Consider the following 12,477-nt stretch of genomic DNA (forward strand, 5'->3'; position numbering starts at 1 on the left):
GGGACAGGGCAACAGAGGGTGGCTGGTGGAAACTTGCCATGCCTCTTAAGGCCTCAGCTCGAAGTTGGCGCTTTGCCATTCCACTCACATTCCGTTAATCAAATCAAGTCACTTGCCACACCTGAAGTCTGTAGGGTGGGAAGGATTCTCCATCCATAGAGGGGCCGTGGTGCATTAGTCTGCGAGAGCTGCCATAACGAATACCACAGCCTGGGTGACTTGAACAACAGAAATTTATTGTCTCACAGTGTTCTGGGTGCTAGAAGTCTGAGATCAAGGTGTCAACAGGGTTGATTTCTTCTGAGGCCTCAGTCATGTTGGATGACAGCCCACCCTAATGACTTCATTTAACCTTTAATTTCTCTTTAAAGACCCTATCTCCAAATACAGTCACATTCTGAGGTACTAGGGGTTAGGACTTCAATATATGAATTTTTTTGGGGGGGGCTGGCAGGGACACAATTTAGACCATAATCCGTGGTAAGGGTGGGAAACAAAGGAAGGATTGTAGCCAAAGAATACCCTAAGCACTTAACCTCAGTGTGGCTTAGCTTTCTCACCATTGAAACAGGGATATGCAAACCTGTGTTAGGGGTTTGTTGGGGATTAGATGAGAAAATGCGTGTGAAGCCCCTGGTGGTGAAAGTGGTAGAGCTGGGTGTGGTTCCACCTCAAATGGAAGAACCAAAGTAACCTTCTGGGGCCTCTCTTCCTGGTCTCTCATACGGGCGAGCTGGGAGTGCATGGAGCTTCTCAGAGTGGCCTGACTTCCACGGAAGCTGTCCGATCAGTAGACTCTTTGTGACGAAGCAAATAAGGCCTTTCGGGTACTCAGACTGTGGCCTTGGTTTTGGGGACACCATGTTTCCACCCATGAGCTATGGCTCTAGCATCCTTTCTTTACCACAGATATTTATAGAAAACCTGTTATGGCTCCTGAGGGCTGTGGGCTTCATATTGGCGTAAGGCATGTCCCTGCTCCTAAGGGACAGCAGCTGAATGCCTGTGGAAAACATAAGTGAGCCGGGAGGTCAAAGGACAGGGTGTCCCTCGTTCTGCCTCTGTGTTCAAAGCCAACTGCCTTACACTACGTAAATCCCCTTTTGGTTTTCTCCCCTAGAATATTGTGTTAAGGAATGGCTCGGAGACCTTTGAGTCCTGGAGGAAGCCCCCTCTGCCCGTGCACACCCAGTTCTATTTCTTCAATGTCACCAATCCAGAGGAGGTCCTCAGAGGGGAGACCCCTCGGTTGGAAGAAGTGGGGCCCTACACCTACAGGTGAGTCCCGACCCCCTCCCTGCCATACCAGCGAGAAAATGGAGCAACCCCCTGCTGTAGCCTGAGCCCCCGTCTCTTCCCACGAGCATCCTCTGTGTGCTGCGTGGGGGGCACATGTTCCGGCTACAGTTGTCTGAAATGCTGCTGGTGTTTGGCACACATGTCAGTGGCTTTGTGGACCTGGCCAGACTCAGCCTGTTATGTTTAGAAACGCAGCTGCTTCCTCCTAAGGTGGCAGAATGTGGCTACTGAGCGACGGAGAGCTGCCCTCCACTCCCTACCCTTTTAAGGTCGTCCTGCGATTTTCTTTGGTGACTTTTAGGGTCTTTTCCTATTTCTCTCCGCCACATCCCTAGTTTTAGACCAGTTCCTAGAATTCATTGTTGGTCTGGAGACAGGACTTTCTGTCTCTTCTTTTTCTTTTTTTTTTAAACTGAGGTATAGTTGACTTACAATGTTGTGTTACTTTCTGCTGTACAGCAAAGTGATGCAGTTATACACGTGTCTGTACCTTCTTTTTTTATATTCTTTTCCATTATGGTTTATCATGGGATAGTGAATATAGTTCTCTGTGCTACACAGTAGGACCTTGTGGTTTTTCTGTCTCTTCATATTCACTCCTTTTCCCACTCCTCCAGAGTACAAGAGATAACCAGGTGGTAGGGTGGGTTAGGAGTTAGGAGCATTGCTTTAATCATTTTTTTGAAAAGATTAATAGAGGGAGATGCTGGGGGATCTTATGGTCAAAGTATTTTCCCCACTGTTGCCGTATCGCCGCAACCCGCTAGGACAGTACACTGCCCCACACGCCTCTTTCCAACAAAGTTTCTCCTTACCAAGTTTAAAAAAAAAATAGTAGAGCAAGCAGACAGCGAGATCTTTCTTCTTCAGAACTGCTGCATGGTAAAAATGCCTCACAATTCTATCGCAACCGATCGCTCAATAAATGGTTGCCCCCTGATTCATTTCCTGTGAGTCAGCACTGTCTCAGCGCTGGACTTGAGAGATAAAAATCCCGATCCCTGCCTCAGGTGCTTATGGTTTGACCCTGGAGTCGAATGACCTGTTGTGAACCTCACTTCTGCCACTTACTAGTCCTCCGAGCCTCAGTTTCCTTATCTATAAAGTGGGGATAAAAATAGGACATCCACCGTGGGATTGTTTTGAGGACTAAGTGAGTCAAGTATTTATAAAGTGCTTAGACTACTGCCTGGCACAGAATTCACGCTAATTAAGTGTTTGATGTTATTATTAGTCTTAGGGGATTGTCTTGGTCCCTTCTGTGGAAATCAGTACCCAGAATCGTAAAGATGAGCTTTATCATTATATAGTAGAATTTTAAAAAATAAACAACACTTGGGTCCTCATTTTCAAAAGCGTTTTTATACCTTTAAAACCTCGAGAAACTCCAGGTACTGGGTAGAACCAGGCCTGCATTTGAGGCTGTCCAGCTTCGTGACAATTAGAAGTTGAGCCAGAATTAGGCTCTGAGCGTCCTGTTTGTTTGTTTTGCAGTTTTAACCATTTTTATGGTGATTTAAAAAAAAAACCCCACATAAGATGTACCATCTTGGGCTTCCCTGGTGTTGCAGTGGTTAAGAATCCACCTGCGAATGCAGGGGACACGAGTTCAAGCCCTGGTCTGGGAAGATCCCACATGCCGCGGAGCAACTAAGCCCGTGTGCCGCAACTACTGAGCCTGCGAGCCACAACTACTAAAGCCCGCACGCCTAGAGTCTGTGCTCTGCAACAAGAGAAGCCACCGCAATGAGAAGCCCGTACACTGCAACAAAGAGTAGCCTCCACTTTCCACAGCTAGAGAAAGCCCACGTGCAGCAGCGAAGACCCAATGCAGCCAAAAATAAAAGAATAAATTAATTAATTAATTTTTAAAAAATTATTAAGAAAAAAAAAGATGTACCATCTTTACCATTTTTAGGTGCAGTTCAGTAGTGTTAAACATATTCACATTGTTGCAAAACAGACCTCCAGAACTTTTTCATCTTGCAGATCTGAAACTGTATAGCCATTAAATAACTCCTCTTTTCTCCCCACCCTGGGCCCCTAAGAACCAACATTCTACTGTGTTTCTATGAATTTGATTGCTGTAGATATCTCATATAAGTGGAATCGTACAGTATTTGTCTTTTTCTGGTTTTGTTTTGTAACTAAATTCCTTCCAGCGAGACGGATGACTTCCTCCCTACGAGAATAAACTCACCTGAGAACTAAAGAAAAACCCCAACAAACAGTCTTCCCTCTGGGTCTCCTGGGCCTGTTCCTGTCATGATTATCCTCATTGAGAAAAAGACATGGGTTCTAACCATAACCCGAGGAAACCCAGTGTTCCATTAAGACATCTTCTGGGCCATTGTGTCTGCTGCCTTAATATGCTGTTGTAGATGTGGTCATGGGAATAAATAAATCCTAGAAATAAAATAGCGTCCAACTGTTACCATACTTCCTGCATGTTCCCATCTTAGAGGGACCTAAACTGACTCCTTAGGGAAGCCTGGGAACATCTCACAAGGGTCCTTAACCCTTGATCCATGGATCCCTAAGGGGTTATGGATAGAATTCCAGGTGGTCTGTGACTTGGGGGGAAAAATTACAGTTCATTTTCGTTAACCACTCACTAAAATTTAGCATTTCCTTTGAGTATAAATGTAGGCAACAGATCACAGCAGTGTTAGCGGTACCGTGACTTCACCACTAATGGAAACACAGATATCGTTGTGTCTCATGATAGCGGTTGCTCAAAATATAATTCATGTTCATAAATACTTAAAAATTACAGTAATTGTGGACTTCCCTGGTGGCACAGTGGTTAAGAATCCACCTGCCAGTGCAGGGGACACGGGTTCCAGCCCTGGTCCGGGAAGATCCCGCATGACGCGGAGCAGCTAAGCCCGTGTGCCACAACTACTGAGCCTGTGCTCTAGAGCCCACGAGCCACAACTACTGAGCCCCTGTGCTGCAACTACTGAAGCCCGCGCGCCTAGAGCCCGTGCTCCGCAACAAGAGAAGCCACCTCAATGAGAAGCCCATGCACCACAACAAAGAGTAGCCCCCGCTCGCCTCAGCTAGAGAAAGCCTGTGTGCAGCAACGAAGGCCCAACGCAGGCAAAAAAAAAAAAAAAAAAAAAATTACAGTAGTTGTTAGACCTGCTGCTACATTTTATTTAAAATGTCAGTAAAGAAGCACACATATTACCATATCACAGATTTTTACAGTGACACCTGTATTTCAGTCATTGGTTTCCTTTGTAATCCTGGGTATTTTATTTTCTGTGTGTAAAGACATTTATCTGAGAAAGGATCTACCAGGCTGCCACAGGGCCCAAGGCACAGCGAAGGTAAGAATCCCAAGAGCAGATCCTGTAGGTTGGAAGGCAGATTGGTCACTCACTGATATTTCATTTTTGCTCCATGAGTTTTCCTGCCTCCGGTTTTCACCCTGCCCTGGTCTCTCCCATTTCACTGCCACAGTGATTTTCCAAAGGACACAGCTGACATTTCCTTTCCTTCTCTGCTCAGGGTCCTAGTGACTCTCCCTGTGTGATGTTCAAGGCCTGAGCACCCCAGCTTCTTCTGTATATATAGCCTCTTTGTTTGATTTTAATTTAATTTTTTGGCACTCTCAACCTAGAATTTTATTCTCCAACCAGAGCTAATTCTATGCTATAACCAGAACTGTCCAATAGAAATTTAATATGAGTGTCAAATTAAAAAAAAAAAAAAAAAAAAAACAGGGCTTCCCTGGTGGCGCAGTGATTGGGAGTCCGCCTGCCGATGCAGGGGACGCGGGTTTGTGCCCCGGTCCCGGAAGATCCCACATGCCGCGGAGCGGCTGGGCCCGTGAGCCATGGCCGCTGAGCCTGCGCGTCCGGAGCCTGAGTTCCGCGGCGGGAGAGGCCACAGCAGTGAGAGGCCCGCGTACCGCAAAAAAAAAACAAAACAAAAACGTGCAACATAAGAGCTGTGAGTTGAGTTTATTCTGTGTCTTACGGAGGACTATAGCCTAAGAGACAGCCTCTCAGATAGCTCTGAGAAACTGTTCTAAAGAGGTAAGGAAGGGGAACTTCCCTGGCAGTCCAGTGGTTAAGACTCCACACTTCCAATGCAGGGGGCATGGGTTGGATCCCTGGTCAGGGAACTAAGATCACATGCCACTAGGTGCAGCAAAAAAAAAAAAGAGGTAAGGAAGGAGTCAGAATATATATGAATTTTTTTGCAGGAAAAAGAAACATGTAGTCAAAACATCAAAAGATTACTTCTAATCACAAAAACAGACATCTCAAGTTAATGATTTTAGTGCTTTTCTATGTATGGGAAGATGCAAGAATCTGAGTCATTGAAATATTTCCTTAGGTATGTACCTTAATTATCTAGGGGCTGGTATCCAAAGCACAAAATGCTTCCTGTTTTTCTCCATCCTGAATTCCCCTCAGGCTCAGTTTTGGTAGGCAACTGCAGGAGCTAATGGCTTGATCCTATAGAACTAAAAGGGCAAGCAACATTTTTTTGTTGTTTACAGTGCCCCACCTTGGTCATAAATTTGACCAAGGCTTGGGAGGCATTTCATGACCAATTTGTCCCACAGCCCTAGGAGTGCTTATTCCCAGGTCAGGCAAGGATCTTAGTGATAGGCCATTCATATGCTATATCTGGCTTAGGCCCTATTAACCTAAACAACCTAAAATCCTCTGCATCTTCTGTTTTCCTACTCTATTATGATCCAGGAAATGTTTTCCCCTTGTTGTTTCTTCCCATATTTAAAGTTGCACTATTACAATTACCTTTATCTGTATATATGTGATATATATGTGATCATATATATATGTGTGATCAATTGCCTCAAGATATTTAGCCATCATTAATTTTGTTGGAGGCCTGGTTACACATCAGGTAATGCAGGATACAACAATCTGATAAAATAGAATATAAGTAAACTAACGAGTAACATTAATAAGATAGTATAGCAGAGAGACAAAAAGTATAAATAGTTTGAAAACAACAAAGAGAGAACAAATTAAAACAATGATTAGTATAACTAGTTGTAATCTGGATCTCAATAAGCCATCAAGTCCAGAGGGGAGCCAGTTAGAGAAGCCAAATTCTGGAGAGATTAGGTAAAGAGAAAAAGATAAATGTTTCATCTTCATTTGCAGAGGTATACTTCATCAACTTGCCACATATCATAGTTAGCATAAGAGGAAAGGTTTTCTGGAACACAAAGATTAAAAGCCAGTATATTTCAGAAAAAAATCATAAGATTATAAATCATATTTTTCAGTTCATTAAGTTCCATATAATTAATTCTTGTTGATCTTGATAAACGCATCAAGTTTTCTATTAGAGTTTTATAATTTCTTACCCAGTTCAGTGGTATGATCTAAAAGTCATCAGAAACCTATATTTGTCAAAAAATCCTTTTTATGAATTTTCTTGAAGATTTTCATTTTTGTAAAAGCATCAGAATAAAACAATGACTGTCTATAAATAACAAAAGACTTAAAATGACATGGTTAAAGATTTGATTACAGTGCAGTTGACAAAGCAACTTGGTTATTTCTGTGACAATACAACATTTTAAGGAATAATTAGAATCATAACTATATAGTACAGGGAATTATAGTCAATATCTTATAATAACCTATAAAGGATAAAAATCTGAAAAAGAAAAAAAAAAAATATATATATATATATATATATATATACACCTATAAAGGATAAGAGTCTGGAAAACAATCTGAAAAAGAACCTATAGAGGATAAGAATCTGAAGAAATCTGAAAAAGAATATATATCAATATGTATATATAGATATATATACATATATATCTATATATATCTGAATCACTTTGCTGTACACCTGAAACTGACACAATATTGTAAGTCAACTATACTTCAATAAAAATTAAAAATTTTTAAAACCTTAATTTCTAGTGAAAACTAAGAAGTAAGCAAGTATGTACTTTTATGTTAGCATTCTGTAGATTGGCAAACTTATAAATACCATTTATGATTTTTAAAAATGTGCCCTTGGGGCTTCCCTGGTGGCGTAGTGGTTAAGAATCTGCCTGCCAATACAGGGGACATGGGTTCGAGCCCTGGTCTGGGAAGATCCCACATGCCGCAGAGCAACTAAGCCCATGCACCACAACTACTGAGCCCGTGCTCTAGAGCCCACTAGCCACAACTACTGAACCCACGCACCACAACTCCTGAAGCCTGCGCACCTAGAACCTGTGCTCTGCAACAAGAGAGGCCACCACATTGAGAAGCCCCTGCACTGCAGCGAAGAGTAGCCCCCGCTTGCTGCAACTAGAGAAAGCCTGCGTGCAGCAACGAAGACCCAATGCAGCCAAAAATAAATAAGTTTTAAAAATTAAGATCTTTAAAAAATAATTATTAAAAAATAAATAAAAACATGCCCTTTTATGGAAAAATTTTCAATGTGACACAAAACATTTATTAATGGTGCTAAATATCTTTAATTTCTCTATAAAAGGAAGCCTATTTTCAGTAATCAGGTTTTCAGTATCTTTATTTGGGAATGATCTAGATATTTAGTACATTTCCATCATTTAACTTAACTTAGCAAAACTCTAAAGTTTCAAGTTACCAAAAATCTGGAGAAACTATTTTTAAGTAGACATACCATAAAACATAATTCTTAAACAGTACACTAAATGGCTCTTATCCCATTTATATCTATTTAACTCATTTGTTTCCAACAATTATATTTAGATTACCCTGAAAACTTCAGGAGACATTAGACCACGTCAGCCATCATTCCAAGCTATTTTTCTTGCTGATAAATTTTAAAACAGAAATAATATGAACATATTTGACTAGGTTCAATAAAAGTAAGACATGTCTGTATTAATGAAACCAACAAACTTAAACTTTAAACCATATATTAATTTAATATTGAACATTTCCCAGATTACATGAACTTGAAATTCATTTGGGTTAGTTTCTATTACATTCAAAAATATTTAATTTCTAAGTGCCTCCTGTAAGTCAGTTAAATAGGGCTCCTTTATAAATTAATATTGATGATACTGTCTGGAGGTAGAGACATATCTATAATGTACACACAGACATATAACAGACATAACCAGAGATCTCATAACTTCATTTTACAACTTAGTCGTGAATCAGGTATTACAATATAAACTTACTAGTTTATAAATAACAGTTGGTGTAAGTTAAATTTATTTGCTTAGATGACTTAGCCTTTTTACAAAGACAGTTGCTTTCAATTCCCCAAAGAACTGGTCTGCCTAAATAATATCAAATGATTGATTTATGCAACTACATTTTCTTTAATTTGCTTTTTTATATCAATGAGAAGATTTCCAGCTAAACTGGAAATTAGGAGTTCTATGTTCTAGAACTTTAGGGTTCATTTTATCATGCCTTCAAAAGTTTGCACAAGGCATTCAACAAAGGCCCTCTTTCTGAGTGCACAAGTCAAACCCAGACCAATTTACCCTAGGGGCAAAAAAAGTCTCCACTGTTGCTTTATTAGGCCCTGAATATTAGCCCCCAGTTTTTGTTTCATATTGTGCGGGCTCAGGTAACTCTGTTTCCTTTAGTATGTTTAATTAATACTGCCTTAGGGGCAGATTTATATGCTCTGTATTATAATACCAGGCAGGAGAAGCATTCCCCAGTGAGACATAATGTCTATCCCACAGTATAAATAGGCAAAAGAGATGTAACCATCTCACAGAAAGCCCATTCAAATATGCCAATTTTTTTTAAAATTTATTTTTGCCTGCGTTGGGTCTTTGTTGCTGTGTGTGGGCTTTCTCTAGTTGTGGCAAGTGGGGACTACTCTTCGTTGCGGTGCATGGGCTTCTCATTGCGGTGGCTTCTCTTGTTGTGGAGCATGGGCTCTAGGCACACGGGCTTCAGTAGTTGTGGCACACGGGCTCAGTAGTTGTGGCTCGCGGGCTTTAGAGCACAGGCTCAGCAGTTGTGGCGCACAGGCTTAGTTGCTCTGCAGCATGTGGGATCTTCCCGGACCAGGGATTGAACGCGTGTCCCCTGCATTAGCAGGCAGATTCTTATCCGCTGCGCTACCAGGAAAGCCCCAAATACACCAATTTTTAAAAAATAAATTTTTATCTCAATTCTATCAACTCTTATACCTTTAACTTTAGCCAAGTGACCCAGGCCCTTTTGTCAATCTTTAATTTGATTAATTAGCCTAACTGTTGCCTCAAGCAATTGCTGGTTAGGTATCTTAGTATAATTTTATTCCAGCCTTAAAAAAAATTTTTTTTTTACTGGGCTAAATAAACCAGACTTGATTGGGGCCCTTTAATGTTGGGGGGACCAGTAGGGGGTCTCTTTGGCCCATTCAACTTTGGGTAATGTTGTATCAAAGCCTTTGTGTTTTTTGTTTGTTTTATTTTGTTTTTTGGCCACGCTGTGCGACTTGCGGGATCTTAGTTCCCTGACCAGGAATTGAACCTGGGCCCTCGGCAGTGAAAGCACAGAGTCCCAACCACTGGACCACCAGGGAATTCCCTGAAGCCCTTGTTTTAATCTCATCAATGTCCATTTTATTTATCGCATTTTTAAATCACTATCTAAAGATTTCTATCCTGCTGGGACGAGTCCCTTTAAAATTTCCACCTTGTTGGGAAGCAGTCTCTTGACTTCCCCCTCAACATTTCCTATTCCCTTGTTAATCAACCGGATTAACGTTAATTAACCTGATGTTTTTATTAGTATCCTAAGACCCATCAAGGGAAAGCCAAGACTACAAATAAGGCTTCCCAAATCGTTTTGTTTTATTTTATTTTAAACTATGGGAATTCTTAAGGTTAGAATCTTAAGAATTCCCATAGTTTATTCAGAGGTTGTTAATAAACCTCTGTATCTACCTTTTAATTTGCTCTTTTTATAGGTACCAATAAAACAGCTATTTATAATGAGAGTTCTCTAAAAATTTACCAATTTAGAAGTTTCTTCAATTTAAAAGATCCATTGTCTGGCCATTGATGAGTAGTATCTTAATAATGATAACCAGTAAGATGCAACAGGCACCCGCAACAAGGGAGTGCAAAGGATGCAGCCTTCAGAAGATCCAGAAAATTCACTCCAAAAAAATAGTCTAAGAGGGCTTCCCTGGTGGTGCAGTGGTTGAGAGTCCACCTGCCAATGCAGGGGATGCGAGTTCGTGCTCCGGTCCGGGAAGATCCCACATGCCGCAGACCGGCTGGGCCCGTGAGCCATGGCCACTGAGCCTGCGCGTCTTGTGCTCCGCAACGAGAGAGGCCACAACAGTGAGAGGCCCGTGTACTGCAAAAAAAAAAAATAGTCTAAGAAAATAAAGGCCTTTGTTGTACAGGTGGACGCAATGAAGGTTGAGAAGACAAAGGTCCCTTATGAACTGGGACCCCTTATGACAAATTTTCCTGAGAGCTGGCACAGCCAGACAAAAAGACTGTTTGGAATCCCAGTCTATTTGATGGGCTGTCAAATGTACATCGTATGTGTACTTTCCTGATGGCGGACACTGTGCTCTCAAAACACAGAACAAAATACCTAAGACAATCAAGTAGAACATTTACATCTCAAAGGCATAGGGAGAGAAATGCAAGTTCCTCCTAAGTCCTAAGAGGGCTTTTGTTCCTTTAAGGTCAGAAATCTGAAAAGATATTTTATCAAGCTGGCTTTCTTTAACTGCGTATGCAAAAACCAGTTTTAGAATGGCAAAAAGAGCCCCTTCTCAGCCATTTTTAGGGTGAGATTTCCTTAGTTCTCACTTAAGTACTTGCAAGTATAAATTCTGTACATCCCTAAACCTGGCTGGGTTTTAGTTGTTAGTTGGAGGTTGGCTTTCTGATACCCCTCATTTCTCTGTTTGAGAAACTGTTTCCTATTTTAAAGTTGAATTTGTCAGGAATAAAATTTACTAATGAAATTGTGTGATGGGCAATGTGCTGCTTGTGAGCTTAACCCCTCTAGGTGTTACCCTAGAGTCACTTCTGCTCTTCTACGTGTCTCTTCTAAAACAACCATTGGTGCTGGGATCAGTGAGTGGCCAACTCTCATACATGGTCCCCAGACAAGCACGTTTTAAACTAATGAGTGGGTTTCCTTATGGGACTCTGCTTCCATCACTCCCATAAATGTCTTAGTTGCCTGAGAAAGCCATAACGGACTGGGAGGACCCTTGTCCCTCTTCCTCTGAGCAAAGCTTTCATGTGATATCTTCACTTTTATCCCGACAGAGTCTGTTAAGGTAGCCAAATTGAGGAAGGATGTCAGGTCAGCTTCCTACTTAATCACCTAGTCCAAGCCTCCTTAGGGTCTTTCAGCTGAGCAAACTCATCCCAGTGTTTATCACCTGAGGGTAACCTCAGTGTCTTTCAGTTGAGCAAATACAGGCACCTCTTCTGGAACCTAAGTTCAAAGATAACCTACCCCTCATAGTGAGGAGTTTAACAACCTCTGAATAAACTCAAGATCTTCAGCTAAGAGTGGGAGATCCGGTACTAAGAGAGACTCACTTAAATTTGTCTGGACTCGTTGAGGAGGCAGACTGGCACAAGGGGCCCTGCTGGTGTCAAGGCTCTGGATCCTTGTAGAATTCAGGCGAAGGAGAGACGTCTGCTCTGGGTCTTCATGGTTGCCAAAACTGCTGACAAAAAAAAAAAAAAAGGCACAACATAAGAGCTGTGAGTTGAGTTTACTCTTACTGAGGCCTATAGTCCAGGAGACAGCCTTTCAGATACCTCTGAGAAACTGTCCCGAAGAGGTAAGGGAGGGGCCAGGATATATGTGAACTTTTTTGCTGGAAAGAAACACATAGTTGAACATCAAAAAGTTACTGCTAATCACAAAGAATAGACATTTCAAGTTAATGATTTAAGTTGTTTTCTATGTATGGGAAGATGCAAGAATCTAGGGTCATTGAAATATTTCCTTAGATATGAACCTTGACTATCTAGGGGCTGATATCCAAAGCACAGAATGCTTCCTGTTTTTCTCCATCCTGAATTCCCCTCAGGCTCACTGTCGGTGGGCTACTGCAGTGGCTGATGGCTTGATCTTTGTGGAACTGTAATTGCAGGCAACATTTTTGTTTTTCTTTATATGAGCCATATATGTAATTTAAAATTTTCTAGGAGTCACATTAAAAAAAAAGTAAAAAGAAACAGGAGAAATTAAT

General features: G+C 41.4%; 1 protein-coding gene across 1 annotated transcript in view; it reads left to right on the forward strand.

Moving 5' to 3' along the window:
* SCARB2 (scavenger receptor class B member 2) overlaps positions 1-12,477 on the forward strand; it is a 70,557-nt gene that overhangs the window by 18,508 nt on the left and 39,572 nt on the right. Inside the window, exon 2 of the mRNA XM_060012335.1 lies at positions 1,121-1,278. Within this exon, the coding sequence (XP_059868318.1) occupies positions 1,121-1,278 (158 nt within the window). The remainder of the gene's footprint in view (positions 1-1,120; positions 1,279-12,477) is intronic.

This window comes from Delphinus delphis, chromosome 5 (genome assembly GCF_949987515.2).
Source record: "Delphinus delphis chromosome 5, mDelDel1.2, whole genome shotgun sequence".
NCBI lineage: Eukaryota > Metazoa > Chordata > Mammalia > Artiodactyla > Delphinidae > Delphinus > Delphinus delphis.